We start from the raw sequence: 23,824 nt of genomic DNA, 5'->3' as shown, positions 1-23,824 counted from the left end.
ATTCATTTTGTGTATTGATGCAAATCGCACCGCAAAGTATCAGTTTTGGCATCGGGAGCATTTGTACGAGTAGCGATACTGGAGGAAATTCTTGTATCTGCACAGAAACACGCCTAGGAAAAACGTTATTGGAACTGCATCTAAATACGACCCCCCACAAAGCTTCCTGTGAATGGATGAGCAGTGCTTAGCCCAACTCCATATTGTTCCAGGAGGGGATGAGAAGTTCCCACTGCTGGAATATACAGATAATACAGAGAGCCCAACAACCTGTCCTTGTAGAAAGCAGCTTGGGCCAGCTAAAGGGGCATTATTACATGTGGAGTTCAGCATTCATTTGTCTTTTATATCTGCCTGGAGATCCGCTATAAAATACACATTCTCCGAAAATACCTTCCGATTTTATTGGAGATCACCTCAACAATGTGCATTACCCTTACCCTTGTTACTAGGCAGATTCTGCAGTTCTAGAGAGTCAGACCTCAGGTATTGATTCTGAAGGTCACTACTGCAGTATGGTATATACATTCATTATAGAAGAGTTTTAAAGCTGTGTGTGTGTATATATATATATATATATAAACTACAATAAGAGGAAGACAGTACAAGCACCATTCATTTATAACAGATTAAAATTTTCACTGAAAGCGTCCGTTACATCGAGGCGTACTTACCCACAGAATCACCTTGTTCATAGACAATAGATGCCAAATCTTTCATAATCTGATTGACATCCAGCATATCACTCTGCAAAGGAAAACACAAACAGAGCGATAGTCAATAACGCTGCAATCAATCAATAATGCTGCAATTATCAATGGGTAACACTGAAATCATCAGTCAATAATGCTGCAATCAATCACTCTGCAATCAATGACAATGCAATCATCAATTGATCACACTGCAATCATCATAATGCTGCAATCAATCAATAACGCTGCAATCATCAATTACGCTGCAATCATCGACAACGCAATCATTAAGAATGCTGCAATCATCAATTGATCACGCTGCAATCATAATTCTGCATTCATCAATTACCCTGCAATCAATGACAACGCAATCAATAATACTGCAATCATCAATAATGCTGCAATCAATGACAACGCAATCATCAATAATGCTGCAATCATCAATCCATCACGCTGCAATCATCAATCCATCACGCTGCAATCATCAATCCATCCCGCTGCAATCATCAATCCATCCCGCTGCAATCATCAATCCATCCCGCTGCAATCATCAATCCATCCCGCTGCAATCATCAATCCATCATCAATCCATCCCGCTGCAATCATCAATCCATCCCGCTGCAATCATCAATCCATCACGCTGCAATCATCAATCCATCACGCTGCAATCATCAATCCATCACGCTGCAATCATCAATCCATCACGCTGCAATCATCAATCCATCACGCTGCAATCATCAATCCATCACGCTGCAATCATCAATCCATCACGCTGCAATCATCAATCCATCACGCTGCAATCATCAATCCATCACGCTGCAATCATCAATCCATCCCGCTGCAATCATCAATAACGCAATCATTAAGATTGCTGCAATCATCAATTGATCACGCTGCAATCATCAATCAATAACGCTGCAACTATCAATGCTCTAATCATCAATAATGCTGAAATCATTAATGATGCTGCAATCATCAATAACCCTGCAAAATCAATGACAACGCAATCATCAATAATACTGCAATCAATGACAACACAATCATCAATAATGCTGCAATCCTTAGATTCTAATCATCAATAATGCTGCAATCTAGAACAGATAACACCGGCATTGCACAATTGCTATTCAGTGATTGGCTTGGAAATGGCACCAGGGTATTACACTACACACAATGCGGGGGGCTCTCATTCTCACTCTGAATGGGCAGGAGGCGGGAAGCAATAATAAGATGAAATGCCGGGCGATTCAATGGTGACGTCACATGTGATAATCGCACTTCTACATCTGCATGAAACTTAAAGCGGTTGTAAAGGCTCAGCTTTTTTTCTCTTAAAATAATAAACCTGCGATACTTACCTGCTCTGTGCAATCGCTTTGCACAGGGCCAGCTCTGATCCTTTTCTTCGGGGGTCTTACACCAGTGCTGTTGGCTCCTCCTTTTCTGTGTCTGTCCTAATAGCATACACTTGCTATGGGGAAAGACATGTAGGCCCATAGACACAAACAGTGCGGCTTTGCTCCGCCTCCTCCTCACAGGAATTGACCGCAAGAGCCAATGGATCCCGCAGCTGTCTCTGTGCCTGTGAGGAGAGAGAGCAGCAATGTTGCTCTCGGGCGCAGCGGTGGATCGAAAGAAGAGCCAGGAAATTATTTATGAGGCTGCTGGGGGGAGCTGATACTAGAAGGTTTTTTTCACCTTAGCCACGTTACATCCTTCAACCTCTTCTAATGATCAATAAATTGACCCTCCAATTGGGAAACCTTTTATTTAACGCAAGCCTCTGCTGAACACACATTGGTACAATTTTGGGGGCCTCATTCCGTTTACCATTGTTCCCCAAATATGATTGCAGAGCAGGAATATCCCGAAACCCATAACGAGGATTTGAGTACGACCCCGGACCTCTGCGTGGAGACCGAACACTTCTCTTAGAAGGACCCCTCTTCTTCATCTAACTTTATCTTCTCGTCTCCGTTCACCTGGAGCACCACAACTCACCTATGGCTCAATGTTTACTACACTTTTTACTTTCATTACGTGTACAACTGAATGCTACTTTTAGAAAGATCGCAAGAAGGACCTCTTTTAGAAAGACCTTCTTGAAAAGGTCCCTCTTGTGAAGGACCCCCTCATGAGAAGAGGGGCCTTTTCAAAAGGGGTGTTTCTAAGAGAGGTCCTGAAGGACACATAGGTGAGTTGTGGTGCTCCAGGTGAGTAGAGACCAGAAGATAAAGATATATGAAGAAGAGAGGTCCTTCTAAGAGGGGTCCTTCAAAGGACCTCTCCTAGAAGGACCTCTCCATCTATCTTAATTTTTCTGGTCTCTGCTCACCTGGAGCACCACAACTTACCTATGGCTAAGTGGTATCTGCTCACCTGGAGCACCACAACTTACCTATGGCTAAGTGGTATCTGCTCACCTGGAGCACCACAACTTACCTATGGCCAAGTGTTTACTACGCTTTTTACTTTCTTTACATGAAAAACTGAATGCTACTTTTAGATGGACCGCTCTTGAGAAGGACCCCTCTTGAGAAGGACCCCTCTTGAGAAGGACCCCTCTTCCTGATCTCTGCTCACCTGGAGCACTACCCAACTCACCTATGGCTCAGTGTCAGACTTGCAAAGTTTTGCTCATTTTTTGATAAGGCTTACGGGATTCCACCCACCTCATCGGAGAAATAAGGTAAACTACTAGCTGACAGAACTTTTACTCATCACTAATGGCTGGGACTGAAAATATTACAGCGAACATTATAAATAAATAAAAACCTAGAAGGACCTCTCCTAGAAGGACCTCTCCATCTATCTTAATTTTTCTGGTCTCTGCTCACCTGGAGCACCACAACTTACCTATGGCTAAGTGTTTACTACACTTTTTACTTTCTTTACATGAAAAACCGAATGCTACTTTTAGATGGACCGCTCTGGAGAAGGACCGCTCTTGAGAAGGACCGCTCTTGAGAAGGACCGCTCTTGAGAAGGACCCCTCTTGAGAAGGACCCCTCTTGAGAAGGACCCCTCTTGAGAAGGACCCCTCTTGAGAAGGACCCCTCTTGAGAAGGACCCCTCTTCCTGATCTCTGCCAACCTGGAGCACTACCCAACTCACCTATCGCTCAGTGTCAGACTTGCAAAGTTTTGCTCATTGTTTGATAAGGCTTACGGGATTCTACCCACCTCATCGGAGAAATAAGGTAAACTACTAGCTGACAGAACTTTTACTCATCACTAATGGCTAGGATTGAAAATATTACAGCGAACATTAGAAATAAATAAAAAACCCATTTATTCTGACAACACCGCTTCAGCCAACCAATAAAAAAAATCCTTTTCCATATTTCTGCTCCCCGTGCTGAGAAACTGATTAGCTCTTTCTATACGACCTTCTAATTGCCAAGCAGGTATGATTCACACCAAGACTGAGATGACATCACAGAAATAAAAGCACCGCCTGAAGACATCCCCAGCCTTCAATTCATCCCTTTGAAGTGGACAAGGATGATTAAGATGAAGGAATTCATTTAACCGTATTTTCAATTACGGATGCCGTTCCCTTGTGTGAACAGAAAATGGACATTTAATAAATAGAGTCTAGCTGGATTCTCATCGCATTAGAGAAGCGAGGATTGCCTGTTACCAGAAGAGGTCATAAGTACATGGCTGCCCACACACAGAAGACAGGAGTTCTTACTTCAATGGAAACTTACAAATCCTAAGAGTGTTTCGTTTTGGGGGGGCGGGGGAAGACACCTTAAGAGTCTTGGTACCCAACCTGTGGCTCGTTGGTGGTGGCTTTGCAGGCCTTTTATGGACCCTAGTGGCCAGAGGGCCAGTCGATATTGGACAATTTCAGTAAAAACATTTTTGAAGGCCGTAGATCTTCAAGAAAAAGCAATGACATCATCCAGGACCAGCCAACACTATGAGAAGTCAAGTAACTAGCCCGACGGTTTTGAAAAGTATAACAAAGAAAACTAAAAACAACGCATATAGTTCATGCTAAGGTTTTTAATGGAGGGGGGAATGGGGCAAAGCCTGAAGTTAGGCATTGAGTATAGAGGAAATTAAGGATGGTGATAACATTCCTCCTACTTCGTCAGGAAGCCTTTCACACAAAGTTAGACAAACATTCCCGGCTGCTCCTTCTGTGGACTCGCAGAAAAGCGATTTTCTAGGTCTCTTATGTGAGAAGACTCGAAGACTAATGTGAGATGAACGGCTCGGCCACGTCTTCTGCTCCCGTTACTCTTCTCACTAGATAAAAGTAAAAGCTTTGAGATGACAGAGAATCACTCATACACCTAATAGTGTGGACACCTGACGGAAAATAGAGACAGGGCAGATGGTATCTGGAAGAGCAATTACACGGGGGAGTTACGGCCGCCAGCAGAGACGTCCCGGAAGAGAGAGAGACCAGAAGCTGATAAAGCTGCTGAAGTCGGCCGGTGATGTGTGAAAAATATTGGAAGGTTCACAATTAGCTCTTCCAGGCCTCATGTACCGATGATCCGATGGCATTTGTGATGACTCCGAGAGTGGGGCCCGTTTCATCATTTTAAACCTTTTAGGTGTCTATAGTGCTCACATGTTGCAGCAGGAGGTACTTCTAATGTGACTTTATCAGAGCTGGTTATAACGAATAATAAACCAAAATCAAGTCGTTCCTGTTGTTTAATTACCTGCTGTCCGGGGACATTTCTTGCTACAAAAATTACTTAGAACAATCAAAACATATTTTCTGAAAGCAGAAGCCCTGGAGAATAAAATGGTGGCTATTGAAATTTTTGCAAAGTTGTTTATCAATGCAAATTTTCATGAACAAATGCACTAAAATCATTTTTAGTGCACATAAACACAATATAACACAACATTTTCGGGTAAAATATCTTGCCTTCGAGTAGACACCAAACATGTCCAGACTCAAAACTGCGCACACCCGTGGAACGGTGATGAACTAAAGCAGTGATTTATAGAAGTCTCATGTAATATGTCCCCAGTCTCCAACAACATCTTTACAAGTCTGCGGTCTCTGACCGCCTCGTGTATCATGTCTGCGGTCTCTGACCGCCTCTTGTATCATGTCTGCGGTCTCTGGCCGTCCTCTTGTATCATGTCTGCGGTCTCTGGCCGCCTCTTGTATCATGTCTGCGGTCTCTGACCGCCTCTTGTATCATGTCTGCGGTCTCTGACCGCCTCTTGTATCATGTCTGCGGTCTCTGACCGCCTCTTGTATCATGTCTGCGGTCTCTGACCGCCTCTTGTATCATGTCTGCGGTCTCTGACCGCCTCTTGTATCATGTCTGCGGTCTCTGACCACATCTTGCATAATGTCTGATGTCTCTGACCACCTCTTGCATCATGTCTGATGTCTCTGACCACCTCTTGCATCATGTCTGATGTCTCTGACCACCTCTTGCATCATGTCTGATGTCTCTGACCACCTCTTGCATCATGTCTGATGTCTCTGACCACCTCTTGCATCATGTCTGATGTCTCTGACCACCTCTTGCATCATGTCTGATGTCTCTGACCACCTCTTGCATCATGTCTGATGTCTCTGACCACCTCTTGCATCATGTCTGATGTCTCTGACCACCTCTTGCATCATGTCTGATGTCTCTGACCACCTCTTGCATCATGTCTGATGTCTCTGACCACCTCTTGCATCATGTCTGATGTCTCTGACCACCTCTTGCATCATGTCTGATGTCTCTGACCACCTCTTGCATCATGTCGGATGTCTCTGACCACCTCTTGCATCATGTCAGACGTCTCTGACCACCTCTTGCATCATGTCAGACGTCTCTGACCACCTCTTGCATCATGTCAGACGTCTCTGACCACCTCTTGCATCATGTCAGACGTCTCTGACAACCTCTTGCATCATGTCAGACGTCTCTGACCACCTCTTGCATCATGTCAGACATCTCTGACCACCTCTTGCATCATGTCAGACGTCTCTGACCACCTCTTGCATCATGTCTGCAGTCTCTGACTATCTCTTGTACCATGCCTGCAGTCTCTGACCATCTCTTGTATGTCTGCAGTCTCTGACCATCTCTTGTATGTCTGCAGTCTCTGATCCCCTCTTGTATCATGCCCAAAGTCTTTGACTATATGCTGTTGTCTCTGAATATTCACAAAATATTACATTTGGTGATCCACACTTGAGGACCCCCCATATCAAGAAAGTTGAGCACCACGGGTGTAACCACTTGCTGAAAGGCCGTATTATATACACAGGTACATGGACAAATTATGACTTTTTTTTTTATTATGGTTGATGAAATGGTCTGGTCACAGGGTGTCTAAGGCCCCTCCTACAGCAAGTGCACTCCAATGGACCTAAAACAGCCCAATTTCTACTATACAAGCGATCCGAAAACACACCGGGACTTGTTACAGTGCGTTGTGGGAGCAGCAACTCTGAGGGGCATTAGAAGTGAATGGGACTGCGGTGCACTGTTCCCCGGACGCCCATGTGGCAGTCAGTTTTCTTCTGTGTAGACGGGTCACATCTTCCATATTCAGCGTCTTCTTCCGCCATCCCTCTCCCCTCCATGCTATTCCTGAACGGCGGGAAATCGATATTTCAGAAGGAAAGTGACAGCAGTAATCACACAGACTGCTTATTTTCCCTCCGCTCCACTAAAAATAAATGAACTCTCTTTTTAATAATGACTTTAATTAATGACAATTAGCAGAAAGGGGGTATATGAGCTGTGTGGGAAGAGCTGTCACATCTTATTAGGGGGATTATTGGTAGAATTGTGTGATAAACGGTGCGCACACTGCGTTCCACAGACTCCCCATAGAGGAGGGCCATTCATACCGCTTCAAAAGGTGCAAAAACAGCCTCAGCGATTGTTCAGGGTTTGCTGAAACCCTGACCGGGGACAAAGGAACTCACACTTAATTGGCTGCATGCTTGTTCCAGGTCAGTCACTCACCAGGCTGTGAAGACGGGATGACTTCTCCCGAAGCCTGCGTTCACTCACAGCACTTGATCCGCATACTTGTTGCTAGGACAATGAGCATACATTTTCTGAGGGGGGCCTGAAAATCAAGCAATGGCGGCACTTCTCTCAGACTTTTGTGGTGTGGCATTTCCAGCACCAATGTGTGTTGTGGTAAGGTGGCCCATTCATTTTAAATGAGCTGCCAAGGTTCTAGGTGTAATCCTGGACTCTGAACTCTCCTTTTGGCCCAACATCCAATCACTGTCCAAAGCTTGCCACCTCAGCCCCTGCAACATCTTCAAAGTACGTCCTTTCCCAACCAAGGACATCACAAAGCTTCTAATCCACTCCCAGGTCATCTCTAACCTCAACTATTGGAACTGTCTCCTCATTGGCTTACCTTACCTCCCCCTTCAGTCCATCATGAATGATGCCGCCAGACTCATCGACCTTGCCAACCGCTCAGTGTCTGCTACTCCTTTCTGCCAATCCCTCCATTGGCCTCCACCCCACTCTGTCAATCCCTCCACTGGCCTCCATTCAGTGTCCTCCACCCCACTCTGCCAATCCCTCCACTGGCCTCCATTCAGTGTCATCCACCCCTCTCTGCCAATCCCTCCACTGTTCTCCATCCAGTGTCCTCCACCCCTCTCTGCCAATCCCTCCACTGGCCTCTATTCAGTGTCCTCCACCCCTCTCTGCCAATCCCTCCACTGGGCTCCATTCAGTGTCCTCCACCCCACTCTGCCAATCTCTCCACTGATCACCATTCAGTGTCCTCCACCCCACTCTGCCAATCCCTCCACTGATCTCCATTCAGTGTCCTCCACCCCACTCTGCCAATCCCTCCACTGGCCTCCATTCAGTGTCCTCCACCCCACTCTACCAATCCCTCCACTGTTCTCTATTCAGTGTCCTCCATCCCACTTTGCCAATCCCTCCACTGGCCTCCATTCAGTGTCCTCCACCCCACTCTACCAATCCCTCCACTGTTCTCCATTCAGTGTCCTCCATCCCACTCTGCCAATCCCTCCACTGACCTCCATTCAGTGTCCTCCACCATTCTATGCCAATCCCTCCACTGACCTCCATTCAGTGTCCGCCACTCCTCTCTGCCAATCTCTCCACTGGCCTCCATTCAGTGTCCTCCACTGGCTTCCACTCACCCAACAAATTAAATTCAAAATACGAATAAGTTACAAAGTCATCCACAACCTGGCCCCCAGCTACATCACTAACCTAGCCTAAAAATACCAACCAAATTGTCCTCTTCGTTCCTCCCAAGACTTCCTGCTCTCTAGTTCCCTTGTCCCTTTCTCCCACGCTCACCTCCAAGGCTTCTCCCAAATCTCTCCCATTCTATGAAATGCCCTACCCTAATCTGTGCGACTATCCTATACCTCCATTGCTTGAATGCAATACTCCCCCCATCACTTGAATTCCATACCCCCCTAGCATTTGGAGTCCATACCCCCCCCCCATCACTTGGATTCTATACTCCCCCCATCACTTGGATTCCATCCCCCCCATCATTTGGAGTCCATACCCCCCCCATGACTTGGATTCCATCCCCCCCATCATTTGGAGGCCATACACCCCCCCCCCATCATTTGGAGGCCATACCCCCCCATCACTTGGATTCCATACCCCTCCAATCACGTAGAGTCTTTAACCCCCCCTCCCCAAATCACGTGAGTCCATACCCAAGTAGTATGGATAGCACCCATTAAGAACTTGTATACGAGATAGAAGAAACTATGGAACAGTTATCAAAAATTACCAAATCACATTACGAGGGCCCCATCATTTTCCTTGAAATACGTGTTGTGTTCTTTTAGTGTAACATGTCCATGAAGAAACGATCCATAAACCCGGACAGAGCCAGCAATGTAGTTGCATTGGAGATTCAGCTCCTGACCCCCGTGGCCCCCTCTACATGACCCCGGTTCAAATTACTTTATTTCTCATTGCTGGGAAGATGTAAAATGTCACCGCAGAGCTCCCTCTGGGATTAATTGTGTTGGGTGTTTTAGTCCACGCAGTGCCCTCTAGCCCCGGCAGTTCCGCTAACGTTCGGCATTGTTATATTGCCAGAGCTGGAAACGTAATTCTGACATCGGGCCTGGGCCTCTGGAGAGAGACCGGGCTGCAATCATTTCCTGCCCGAGAGATGGGAGCTCTGCATTGTCTTCTATGGAGCCTCGTAAAATATCACACCATTAGAGGACGAGGCGAATTTAGTGTTTTCTGAATCCCCCATTGTGCTGATGGGCTAAAAATAGAGCCAGTTCAATGTGCTGTGATTGGTTAGACGCAGATCCTTTACAGTACATTTTATGACTATCATTTTCTATTAAAGAAAAAAGCTCTCACCTTTTTTTTGGTGGGGGGGGGGTTCAAACAACATGTTCTATCTGAAGAACTTCGAGGATTTGGCAAATCTGCCGAGTAGCTCTAATGTTTTAATTTTAATCTACTGCACTTTATACAGAAGTGTCCGGGGCGTGGTGGATCGGATTGTTGAGGATTGGGGTAGAATGAATTTAGCAAGATTTTTTTTTGTGTGGGGGGGGGGGAGGGGCGCTTTTAATTAAGGATGCCCTCGAGTGCCAAAGTATAGTCTGAATTTAAAGTGATACTGAACTTTTTTTCCCCCCATTTATTAAGATGATGTTACGCCGAGTAAATAGATACCCAACATGTCAAGCTTTAAAATTGCGCCCGCTCGTGGAATGGCACTAAACTTCAGTACTTAAAAGTCTTTAAGTACTTAAGTTTAAGTACTTAAAGGCGACCCTTTAAAAATGTTACCAGTTTAGAGTTACAGAGGTGGTCTGGGGGTAGAATTATTACTCATCCGTGGCAATACCTCACATGTGTGGCATTCAACGCCATTTACATATGCAGGCGCGACGTACACGTGCGCTCGCTTGTGCGTGTGAGTACAAGGGGGGACAGGGGGCGATTCAATTATTTTTTTTTTGTACTTTGAACCTTTCCCTTAAGACAAGACAGGTCCTCTTTACAGAGAGATCTGAGGTCTATAAATCTCCACATCTCTCCTCTAGGCTGGAAAGCCTGAGATTAAAAAAATAATAATAATTTTTGTTTTCCTAGCCAGAAAAAAAACTGCAGTGTTCTCATCTGCAGAGGCCGGATGTGATGTCATAACATAGCGCCCGGCCTCCGAAGGTCATAGAGACTACCGGGGACCATCTGGTCCGCGGTATTCTCCATGGTAAATCGCCAACCGTCGGTCGATTCGTTCTCCGGCATGTGTAGTAATTCAAGGACGTCTCCTTCTGTCGCCTGTAAAAAAAACTATTTGCTGCTATGATTTTTCTTACTGTGCAAGGAATCTGGCAAAAAAAATATCTGAATGATTTCTACAGCTGAACCCATCATTCAGATTTAACCGCTTAAACTCCAGGACGTCATGACGTCCACAAGGTTTAGAAGGGTGTCTATGGGAGTGTTTGATCATTCTTCCAGAAGGGCATTTGTGAGGTCAGGCACTGATGTTGGACAAGAAGGCCTGGCTCACAGTCTCTGCTCTAATTCAGCCCAAAGGTGTTCTATGGGGGTTGAGGTCAGGACTTTGTGCAGGCCAGTCAAGTTCCTCCACCCCAAACTCGCTCCATCCATGTCTTTATGCTGGGGGTTCTTTTTGAGTGGCAGCATTGCGCATTGTGATACGTCACAATTGCAGCTCGATTTATCTTGTGGTAAAATAGCACAGTGATTGGGTTTCCGTTAAGAAGTAATGGCATCGCACAAGTGTCCTGCGGTTTCGAATTGCAGCGATTAATCCTGAAATTCAGATTGCGCAGGTGTGAATGGAGTTCAACAGTTCCCTTCACTGGAACTAAGAGGCCAAGCCCAACCCTTGATAAACAACCCCCCAGAACATAATCTCCCCTCCACCAAATGATATGGACCTGCAGGATTAGGGAATACTGTAGGGAGAGATTAGGGAGGGAGGAGGGGGTGAGCACGTAGGTGTGCCCCCATACCAAGGGACACACAGAGAAGAAAAGAAGCCTGGAGCGTCAATGGGGGACCCCAAAAGAGAAGGTTGAGGGCTGCTCTGTGCAAAACCATTACACAGACTAGGCAAGTATGACATTTTTATTATTATTATTTTAAATTCTAGACAAGGCAAGGATAGTGTGTAGACCAGTGTTTCTCAATGCCAGTCCTCAAGGTGCCCCAACAGGTCATGTTTTCAGGACTTCCCTCAGATGAAACAGCTGTGGTAATTAATTACTGAGGCAGTGAAACTGATCAAATCACCTGTGCAAAATAATGGAAAGCCTGAAAACCTGACCTGTTGGGGTGCCTAGTGAACCGGAGTTGAAAAACACTGGTCTAGAGAGGCTGCATTTTGTTTTGTTTAGCTGGGCAGTTTTGGAAAGAGGGGGAGCATGGCTGTACACCTGAACAAGCCTTAAAGGGGTTGTAAAGGTTTGTTTTTTATTTTCTACATAGGTTCCTCTAAGCTAGTGCATTGTTGGTTCACTTACCTTTTCCTTCGATTTCCCTTCTAAATGTTTTTTTTCTTTGTCTGAATATCTCACTTCCTGTTTCTCCTCAGTAAACTTCTCACCATCATCCAAGCTGGTGGTTAGTCAGCCAGAACAGCTTACTGAGGAGGAACAGGAAGTGAGAAATTCAGACAAAGAAAACAAAAACATTTATAAGGGAAATCGAAGGAAAAGGTTAAGTGAACCAACAATGCACTAGCGTATAGGAACCTATTTAGAAAATAAAAAACGAACCTTTACAACCCCTTTAACCACTTCCCGACCAGCGCACGACGATGTACGTCGACAGAATGGCACGGGCAGGCATATTGGCATACAGGTGCGTCCAATATTCGATGCCGCCCTGCCATCGGGAGCTTGGCGGGACCCCCGTAAGTCCGGTCGCGGGACCCGCGGACTCGATCGCCGCGGGCATCCCCGCGATCGTCTCACGGAGCGGCCGAATGGAGGAAATGCTGTGTAAACAACATTTTTCCATTCTGCCTAGCAACTAGTGACGCTGATCTCTGCTCCATGTGATTGGAGCAGAGATCAGTGTACACTAAATGAAAGCCCAACCCCCCCACAGTTAGTAACACACCCCTAGGAACACTTAACCCCTACACTGCCACCCACTGGTTAACCCTTTCACTGCCAGTGTCCTTTACACAGGAATCACTGCATTTATATAGCACTGATTACTGTATAAATGACAATGGTCCCAAAAATGTGTCAAAAATGTCCGATGGGTCCCCCACAATGTCGCAGTCACAATAAAAAAAAATCGCAGATTGCCGCCATTACTAGTAAAAAAATAAATAATAAAAAATGCTATAAAACTATCCCTATTTTGTAAACGCTATAACTTTTGCGCAAACCAATCAATAATCGCTTATTGCGTTTTTTTTTACCAAAAATATGTAGAAGAATACGTATCGGCCTAAACTGAGGGAAAAAAATGTTTTTTTATATATTTTTGGGGGATATTTATTATAACAAAAAGTAAAAAATAATGCGTTTTTTTCAAAATTGTCGCTCTATTTTTGTTTATAGCGCAAAAAATAAAAACTGCAGAGGTGATCAAATACCACCAAAAGAAAAGCTCTATTTGTGGGAAAAAAAGGACGTCAATTTTGTTTGGGAGCCACGTCGCACGACCGCGCAATTGTCAGTTAAAGCAACGCAGTGCCGAATCGCAAAAAGTGGTCTGGTCTTTGACCAGCAAATTGGTCCGGTCTGAAAGTGGTTAAGGTAATGACGAAAGGGGGGTGGAGTCATCAAGGGGGCAGGAAGATGCAGAAAAAAAAAATATAAAACGTATAAAAAAAGATCTCTCTTGTTCACTCCACCGTAAAAAAACGCTTTTGCCTTTGACAAAGTCCTAAGAGGAGAGATGTTCTATCATTTCCTGTTCTGATGGAAATCTCCCCCCTATAAGGAGGGGAAAAAAAAAAAAAAAAAACACGACAGAGGCTGCTAGCTCTAGCAAAAAGGTTTGTCTGGGGTTACACTTCATGTGGCAACGTTGTAGCACACTACCCTTTTTTTTTGCATGTATTCTGGGGCTCTGGGACCCCTTTTTGGCTCACCAGTTGATGATTGAGGAAAGGGGCTCCTGAGCCCATCACAGGATCCTTGCCGTCTTTTACAAAGTGATTGATCAGATCCACCTTGGGAGTCATCAAATCTGACTGGCACGCTCATCAATCAGAGATGTGCATTTTATATATATATATATATATATATTTTTTTTATTTATTTTTTTTAACTTAATTTGTAGCAAAAAAAACATCAGGGATGAATGAAGACGGTGCACCTTCCAGCCACCAAAGGAAGGACGGGAAGTTGAAATGATGAAAGGTGTGATCATAAATGGAATCCGGTCATTCGGTGGGACTAATCGGTGGCTACACAGCGCTCTTGGAACATTACAGATGGTGTCTGAGAAAAGTGTGCGCTGAGTCCTCTCAGCTCTAATCATCATTGCCGTGACTGACACCGGCGGCTGAACACCCTGCCTGTGCTATTTAATGAATGTAACCGTTCCTTGTACTCTTCTCTTTTAATACATGTTGCCTGTCTGACCCCGTCGCCCCCTTTAAACTGTCGTCTTGTATTGCATTCTCTGATTCCCCCCCCCCCCCCTTTTCAGGAACATTGCTTTCATCTTCTCCTTCACTGACAGCTCACTTCTGAGACTCCACTCTGGTCAGACGGAGAACGTCTTCAACAAGGAAAAGGTCTTCATTCTACTCATCTCTACACGAGACATGAAGGAGGAAGATCTCTCAAAGCAACATGAATAAGGAACAGCCAAGCAGCAGCTGAGGGAAACAAGCGGGAAGGAAAAAAAATAATAAAATAAGTCTGGGTGGTATCGGGAGATGGTGAGGGTGGCCATCCATCACCAGGTAGCGGCAATACTACCAGTTTAAAGCTATTGTTTTAGAAAATGCCAATAGGTACAGAAGGCTTTTTATGAAAGAAGACTTCTAAGTCTCTTCCCTCATTAATGCTTCTCAACCCAGCATAATTTTATGTCCGTAGAGAGAGCAACTCCTGCGTGCATGGGTGGAGTCACGGCATCCCAGCCAATCAAGATAGTAGAAAAAACTCTTGACCCGGAAGACAACCGGGCGAAGAACGCAAAGCTTGCCATAAAGTTAAAACATGCTCTGCATACTAGCACGTTAAAGAGGCAAAAATTCCTGGGGACCCCAACGTTTCTAGCCCCTTGTTGCCGATGCCTCTCGGGCCTTTAAGGGGTTTCAGATGCCGTGGCTTATGATCCGACTAATATAAATACAAAAAATTACTGCTCTAAGGTAATGACTTCTCCCAAAATGGCTGTCTCCACAGTCCCACAGGGTGCTGGCTCTGTTTGCAACAGGAACTGAAGTAGAAAAGATGTAGCTGGATAGCCGCACTCCGAATTATTCAACTTTATTTCAAAAATGTAATTAAAATCATAGCATCTAGGCTGGTAAACAGACATAGCTATGACTAAGCACCGTGTTCGGTGTGAAACATGTCAGCGGCTGTGCAGTTAAGTCTGTTTACCAGCCTAGATGCTATGATTTTAATTACATTTTTGAAATAAAGTTGAATAATTCGGAGTGCGGCTATCCAGCTACATCTTTTCTGCTTATGATCCGACTGTCGTAAATGGCTGTCACATGATTGGAAAGCTATGAGTGCTTCCACCATGTCAGAGGATGGTAGATGTTGCCACATCCCTGGGGATATAGAGGAGAGAAAAAAAAGGGGATATCCCCCAAATGGGATGATTGGAAAGCTTGCGATGTGCTCCGTTAACCGCTGGTAACTGTGATGGGCACACACTCTCGGCACCGATGTGTTTACAATCTGGTACGCAAATACATGGCCTATTGGCGTTACAGCCCACAAATATGAGGCCACATATTTGCATACTGTTGGAGCCAAAGGAGTTAAAGAGGAACTTCAGCACCCTTTACCACTGGTGCTGCCATCTTTGATGGTCACATGCTTGACGAATGTTTCCAATGCGGCTCTGAAAATGTTGCATTTGGTCCTTTGTGATGCGATCTTTCTTCAATAAAAGCTAAGAGGTCTCCAGCTGGTGGTTACTGCAGCACCGGTTCCTTTTGGAGCTCATTCCAGGAACGCGTGCGATGGAAATATTGACAATATCTTTTCTGGTCTGGCGCCTGCGCAAATGCGGCAAAGGGCTCCGTCCTCCATGAGCAGACACAATGACGTTCAGGACCCTCCATAGTCGCATGTCTCTGGGCATACCCTGGAAACATCCACATGCGTAGATGTGTTGCAGGGCTCTGTCAGGACCAGAAGCCACATCGGCACATAAGAAGAATCCAGTGGGGGAGAGAGGCAAATGTTCTCGCTTAGAAAGATTGAAGCGCAAACTACTTTGAGCGCCCAATTGACCATAGTGGCTGCCATCATTGTAGCGCTATTAGCAACCTTGGTGGACACCATTCTTTGGTGGGAGGGCAGGAGATAAGAATTGTTCTAGGAGGGGGGATTTGGGGAGGTGTGCTAGGAGTGCTGATTTGAGGCGGTTTAGGGAAGGGGGAAGATTTATTCTAGGAGGGGAAGTTTTGGGGGGCTTGTGCCAGAATACGCAATATGGTGGGGGGGGGGTTGTGCTAGGAGAGGAAATTGGGGGGGGGGATTTGGAGTGGGGGGAGAGGCTCTATGCTCAGAGGGGAAATTTGAGGGGTAGGAAATTTGTACTGGGAGAGAGCAATTTTTTTTTGGGGGGGGGGGATTTGTGCTGGGGGTATATGAGAAATGAAATTTGAGCTGGGGGGGGGGGGCGGATTTTTCCCGACACAATGGCCCATATATCTTGGGGGGGCGATTTGGCGCATCTTCCCTGGGCTCTAGATGACCTTGTACCGGAACGGACTACAGGACACGGCAGTGATGTACAGCACCCTATTTTGAATTTTGAGGATGAATTACTTCACAGTACAGGCAGCTACAGAGGTCAGTGAGGGTTTGTTTAAAGTTCTTTTATTGTCCAAGTATACATAAACTTTAAAGGTCTGGACACAGGTGTACGAAACCATTTTCCTCAGACAATGTAGACTTTCAATCTAAATTCCTCTCTCCTCCTGCATTGCCTTTCTTCCCCCGAGAAGCCGCTCGCTCCTTGCCCTCAATTCTTTCACCTTTTAAGAAAATACCAAGATTCTTGAACTTTTGCACAGAAAGATTCAATTGCGTTTGTAGATTGAATCCGGTGTTGTCGTAGGCAGTAAATCTCCTGATATTGCAGCCGTGACACCAGCGGTAGAAAAATGTCCAGTGTCAAGCGACGGCCTTTTTGTCAATGAAGTCAGAAAGAAGAAAAATGAGGTTGGACTTCATTAGTGATCTGAGGTGGGGGGAAGGATAACATACAGAACGACGATTCAATCTGCTTTAGGAAGGGATATTAAAAGAAGACAGATATAATGTCAGCTCAAGAGGGAAGCCAAAGCGCAGTAATTCCACCATAAATACAATCACATCACAAATGATATCTGTCCGACACTAAAAACATTATCAAGCTTTTGCTTTCAAAGTAGATGAGCTCCGTCTTCTGTTCTCATTTTCCCCAAAGCTTTCAGTGGGGAATAACGTCCATCTGATGCAATGAAACCGGAGAATCTCCCTTCAAACATTAGAAAGCCAATATAAACGTGGTGACCACTTTATCGAGGGAAAACCTCAACAGAACCAATAAAACACAAGCAAATGGTCCTCAATCATATTGGAATGACCAGCTGGTGTCAGGGAGACATTCTCTACACAAATACACACTATATGAGTAAAAGTGTTTACACCCCCCTCCCCCACAAAAAAAAAAAAAAGATTGAGTTAACATGCACAAAGCCAGCTCCATAAAGACATGGGGTGACCAGTTTGGTGTGGAGGAACTCGAGTTTCCTGCACAGGGCGCTGACCTCATCCCTACTGAACACCTTTGGGATAAGTTGGAATGCCACTGGTGAGCCAGGTCTTCTCATCCCATTGGTGAGCCAGGTCTTCTCACCCCACTGGTGAGCCAGGTCTTCTCACCCCACTGGTGAGCCAGGTCTTCTCACCCCACTGGTGAGCCAGGTCTTCTCATCACACTGGTGAGCCAGGTCTTCTCACCACACTGGTGAGCCAGGTCTTCTCACCACACTGGTGAGCCAGGTCTTCTCACCACACTGGTGAGCCAGGTCTTCTCACCACACTGGTGAGCCAGGTCTTCTCACCCCACTGGTGAGCCAGGTCTTCTCACCCCACTGGTGAGACCCCACTGGTGAGCCAGGTCTTCTCACCCCACTGGTGAGCCAGGTCTTCTCACCCCACTGGTGAGCCAGGTCTTCTCACCCCACTGGTGAGCCAGGTCTTCTCACCCCACTGGTGAGCCAGGTCTTCTCACCCCACTGGTGAGCCAGGTCTTCTCATCCCACATTAGTCCTGCCCTTGGAGGTTCTTAATTAAAAAAAACCCTACCAATAATGGTAAAAGGGGTCATCTCACTCCTCACAGATGCACTATTTGGCCCAAAGGATGCTCGCCCCTCCAAATGATGGATTTCAGGTATCTCCAGTGAAAGGTCCTGGAAATCCTCCATCATACAAAGACATTTTAGAGAATTGTGCTCTTCCAACCTTGTGGTAATAGTTTGGTGAAGACCTTTTTCTGTTCCAGCATGGCTGTGTCCTCCCTGTGTACAAAGGCAGCTCCAAAAAGACACGGTTTGACCAGTTTGGTGTGGAGGAACTAGAGTGTCCTACATGGAGCCCTGACCTCATCCCTACTGATCAGCTTTGGGATGAATTAGAACGTCGATCATAACATGTCTTTTTTTTGGGTGCCAAACGTGAGAGCCAGGTCTCCTCATTCATCAGTACCTGACCTCACAAATGGGACAAAAACCCCAAACTACCTCCAAAATGTGTTGGTAAAGCCTTACCTGAAGGGTAGAGGGCCTTTATAGCCATAGAGCATGGATATGCAATTAGTGGACCTCCAGTTGTTGCAGAACTACAATTCCCATTAGGCATAGCAAAAATCTGAGAGCCACAAGTATGACACCCAGAGGCAGAGACATGATGGGACTTGTAGTTTTGCAACAGCTGGAGGTCCACTAATTGCATTTCCCTGCCACAGAGTATGGCGGACACCAATGTCATGCCCATGGTTTTCAAATGGGCTGTCCACCAAGCTCACACGGTTGTGATGCTTGTGTGCCGGCAAATTTTTGGCAATAATGTGCACCACCAGATGGGAGGATGGATATAAGGGCAGTAGTAGCACCAGGCAGACTTTTACTGTTAAAGGATCAAAGCAACGCCCCGGGATTACTGTAGGCCAATACAGCAGATGGGGCCCCGGGTGGCACGCTGACACCCATACTTATTTGTGGAGGAATTACCCAGGATTGTCACTGTCTCCAAAACAAATCTTTACTGCAAACACAACGTGAGATTTCCCGGATTCGGCACACACGAGTGAGGAATTCAAATACACAGCGTGTTTTTAGCTTCAATGTTACTACGACCCGATACGAAAGTCTGGATACCGTAAACTGGTTTTATTTTAGCTTTGAATAGGAATGGGGGGAGGAGATGTCAGCAACGTCAGCCAATCGGGGCTCTGCTGCTCTGCACAATCTCTTTAATCTAAAACAGTGAACGTGAATTTAGGAGGGCAGTACAGAGGGAGGTCTCGATATCTCATTGTTTAATGATGAGGCCAGGAGGTGAGATCTTACCAAAGAAGAATCTCTTTCCTACAGTCACCCACCAGAAGGGTAATATTAATGATGGGGGTGGGGGAGAGGATGATTGGAAAAAAAAAAAAAAAAAGGAGGATCATGCGTTTTCCTTTCAGTGGTTATTAATTGACCATAACAGGCAGGAACGCACGCTGCATTAGAATGCCCAGGAATTCAATCAGAAACGGTCTCCCACTAATCGGACCTCCATGAAGGTAAGTCTGATGGACGGCTCCATCACCGTCACCGCTGTCTGTTCAGCAACAAGATAACCCGACGGGGCCGATGAAAAGACTCGCACAGACATTCAGGGGAGATTTATGACAAAACGGTCAAAAACTGGAAACCCAGATTATCTTTATTATTAAACAGAAAAAAATGAAATAAATAAAGATCACAAAAAGGTACAAATATTAAATGTAATACCAGAAACAAGGGAGTCGGAGCTGTCGCCAGCAAGTTGTTTTTAATGTGAACGCTCCGAGCATGCTCCTTCCAGAGATCATGGGGTTCCATGACATTTTCATGAACCTCCCCCAGTGACCTCCCCCACTGTCTCTATATGAAGGATGTCTACACCGGGGACAGGCCGCAAGAGAGCTGTCAGCATGGCTCTGCTCCCTCTTTTAGAATGGCAGCTCTGCTCCCTACAGGGTACCGACAGCGCCGTTCCCTACAGGGTACCGTCAGCGCCGCTCCCTGTTAACGTACCGACAGCTCAGCTCCCTGGTAATGTACCGACAGCTCAGCCCCCTGGTAATGTACCGACAGCTCCGCCCCCTGGTAATGTACCGACAGCTCCGCCCCCTGGTAATGTACCGACAGCTCCGCCCCCTGGTAATGTACCGACAGCTCCACCCCCTGGTAACGTACCGACAGCTCTGCCCCCTGGTAACGTACCGACAGCTCTGCCCCCTGGTAACGTACCGACAGCTCCGCCCCCTGGTAATGTACTGACAGCTCGGCCCCCTGGTAACGTACCGACAGCTCCGCTCCCTGGTAATGTTCTAGCCCCTCTCACTCTAAATTTAGTATACATTTTAATGACACAGTAATGTATACACAGAGCAGCTTTGCCCACCCCTCTTCTCTGCTGCCCATTCAGGGAAGACTTTGTATTTTGTGAAAGGCTTCTGTGAATGGGCAGGAGGAGCAGCTGCAGCGATTCACCTGTTAAAGATGTAGAGCTGAGAAGGATTGGCATTGCTCTCTCAGAACTACAGGGATAGCGGTCTTCTGGGAGTTCTATAAAGCGTTCCGATATAAATAATGAATTCCTGGAATTCCCTTTTTAAAAACAAAGTTGCAATAAACAACTTCCAATATTTTATATTCTGACGGGTCCCCCTTTAAGCCATCAAAAAAAAAAAAAAAAAAAAAAAAAAAAAAAAAAAAAAGGGGAGGGGGGTGCTTTTACATCTCTTTTGCCATGCTACAGCTCCACTTGGGGGGAGGGGGGGTTACACACCTCCTCATAATTCCATCATAAAACCGGGGCATCGGTAGCATTAATATACATCACTGCCATAGTGAGTACCCAGAACACCCGATCCAAACATACTCTGATCAAGTCAGATCAATGTGAGGCCATTCGGATTAGTTTGAAGATTTTCACTAAGGAGGGGTCTGTACCTTCTGATCAGCAGGCTGCAATTAATACATTATCCATCCGTCTTTAACATTAGTATCGTTCTTTCTACTGTGTACAAAAACCTTTTGCCTCAGGCCTGGACTTTGCTGCAAAAATGAAGGTCAGAGGGGATGAAACGGTAATGAGAAGCTGCAGCTGGAATCCATAGCACACACCGGAGGTTCTACAGCAACCCGAACCGCATAGGATTAAAGGTAAACTAAACTAAAACAAGATCTGTAGTGTGCAATCCACTTCCATGCTGTAAGAAATGCTGCGCATTCCATTCAGGGCAATGGATCCTCCAGAAGAAGGGCACTTTCTTCCATAGGGCGGGTATGCTGCTTCGCAGGGTCTTATTGGAGCCCCAATTTAGCCACCCCTACATGTGTGCGTCCGACTGGGACTACAGCCGCATGTAAAGACACACTGTGCGCAAAACTTGCACAGGCAGGCGGCTCCTTCCCAAGACGGCTGCTCCACCGTGATTGGCAGCTGGTTGTCTGATCTGCCTTCAATGGGTCAGGGGACATCAAGGGGACATATGGTTCCTCCTATGCCATCTTCTCAACTGGAAGTTCAGGAAAGAGCTACAAACAAGAGAATGAATGTCAAGGGGTAACTGCTCATTTGGCTTCCCCAGAGAACCAGGAAAAGACAGTCGGTTTTTTTGGGGAGCCTGATGTCTTTACCTGGCTTTTATTGGCTTAGTGGTGCAAAGAACCAGGAGGAGACATCAGTCTCCCCCAAAGAACCAGGAGGAGACATCAGTCTCCCCCAAAGAACCAGGAGGAGACATCAGTCTCCCCCAAAGAACCAGGAGGAGACATCCGGCTCCTCCAAAGAACCAGGAGGAGACATCCGTCTCCCCCAAAGAACCAGGAGGAGACATCCGTCTCCCCCAAAGAACCAAGAGGAGACATCCGTCTCCCTCAAAGAACCAGGAGGAGACATCCAGCTCCCCCAAAGAACCATGAGGAGACATCCGGCTCCTCCAAAGAACAAGGAGGAGACATCCGGCTCCCCCAAAGAACCAGGAGGAGACATCCGGCTCCCCCAAAGAACCAGGAGACATCCGTCTCCCCCAAAGAACCAGGAGGAGACATTCGTCTCCCTCAAAGAACAAGGAGGAGACATCCGGCTCCTCCAAAGAACAAGGAGGAGACATCCGGCTCCCGCAAAGAACAAGGAGGAGACATCCGGCTCCTCCAAAGAACAAGGAGGAGACATCCGGCTCCTCCAAAGAACCAGGAGGAGACATCCGGCTCCCGCAAAGAACAAGGAGGAGACATCCGGCTCCCCCAAAGAACCAGGAGGAGACATCCGGCTCTCCCAAAGAACCAGGAGGAGACATCCGGCTCCTCCAAAGAACCAGGAGGAGACATCCGTCTCCCCCAAAGAACCAGGAGGAGACATCCGTCTCCCCCAAAGAACCAAGAGGAGACATTCGTCTCCCTCAAAGAACCAGGAGGAGACATTCGTCTCCTCCAAAGAACAAGGAGGAGACATCCGGCTCCTCCAAAGAACAAGGAGGAGACATCCGGCTCCCGCAAAGAACAAGGAGGAGACATCCGGCTCCTCCAAAGAACAAGGAGGAGACATCCGGCTCCTCCAAAGAACCAGGAGGAGACATCCGGCTCCCCCAAAGAACAAGGAGGAGACATCCGGCTCCTCCAAAGAACCAGGAGGAGACATCCGGCTCCTCCAAAGAACCAGGAGGAGACATCCGGCTCCCCCAAAGAACCAGGAGGAGACATCCGGCTCTCCCAAAGAACCAGGCCCCCTATGACACACAAAGGATAGATGGTGGGACATGACCTGTAGTAGGAGAGCGACGTGAGAGAAGAGGACAATGCTGGATCCAGGAGGGTTATCAGAATATTTATGCAGCCTAATAAAATACCAAAGAAAATGAGTGCCGGACAGGTATTGTTATTGGGAAGTGCGAAGTCCACATAAGGAAGACCTGATTGAAAATGTTCCTGCGCTGGAACTTTAAGTATAAGTTCTTCTTTTAACAAAAAATAATAAATTCACCTTTTTTGCAGGTAAATAAATTGTATAAAGTGCAGCGCTAATTAATCCTAGTGTAAATCAAAATACACGTGACAACACAACAAAAGAAGGGAAAAAAAATATATGTCCCCCCCCCCCCCCCCCGCCCCCACAACATTATATGCAAGTACACAATTGCACACAATTTATATATTACATAACGATCATCTGGGGTGATGTCCTAGCAGATGATGTCCTAGCGGATGAAACGCGTCGGGAAGACTCCACTACTGCTCTGTTTTTATTGATAAGCGCTTGAATGACTACTTAAATGTGAGTTCATTATTTTAAATAAATTGAAACGGTATTATGCTATTTTGGCCATATCCTTCCATTTCATGTTAATTTCGGTTGCTGTCGGAGATGTCTTTTCAATGATCATGACCATATTTGTCCAAGAATTGATACCCTCAAGGTGTGATCCATTGATCAGCGATTGGAAAGCCAGTGCCCCAAATTGGAGCAATAAGCATTTGTGACCCCCCTTGAATATACGTTCAATCGGGTCAACAACATCTGGTAAGCCTACATCTTTTAAAGTGGTGGTATCAGCACTTTGGTGAAGCCTCTAGAAGAAGTTCTTTTGGATGCTTTTTAGATCATCTTCATTTTGTTTGGGACTTCATTTCATACACAATGGATTTTTTTCATTGATTCTACCTAAATCACTCACTTTGTTATGCAATATGTAAATTGTGT

The 23,824-nt window shown here is 46.1% G+C and overlaps 1 protein-coding gene across 3 annotated transcripts in view; it reads right to left on the bottom strand.

Moving 5' to 3' along the window:
* The window catches only part of TSNARE1 (t-SNARE domain containing 1), a 511,756-nt gene that overhangs the window by 196,287 nt on the left and 291,645 nt on the right, over window positions 1-23,824 (bottom strand). For all 3 annotated transcript variants that reach the window (XR_013277476.1, XM_077490486.1, XM_077490487.1), the window contains one exon: window positions 675-747. Coding sequence is in view for 2 of the 3 variants with exons in the window: in XM_077490486.1 (XP_077346612.1) it covers window positions 675-747 (73 nt within the window). In the remaining variant the exon portion in view is untranslated. The remainder of the gene's footprint in view (window positions 1-674; window positions 748-23,824) is intronic.

The sequence above is a fragment of the Lithobates pipiens genome, unplaced genomic scaffold, assembly GCF_037356315.1.
Source record: "Lithobates pipiens isolate NorthernLeopardFrog02 unplaced genomic scaffold, aLitPip1_a1.2 Scaffold_19, whole genome shotgun sequence".
In the NCBI taxonomy this organism is placed as follows: Eukaryota; Metazoa; Chordata; class Amphibia; order Anura; family Ranidae; genus Lithobates; species Lithobates pipiens.
This window is presented reverse-complemented; position numbering and strand designations above follow the sequence as displayed.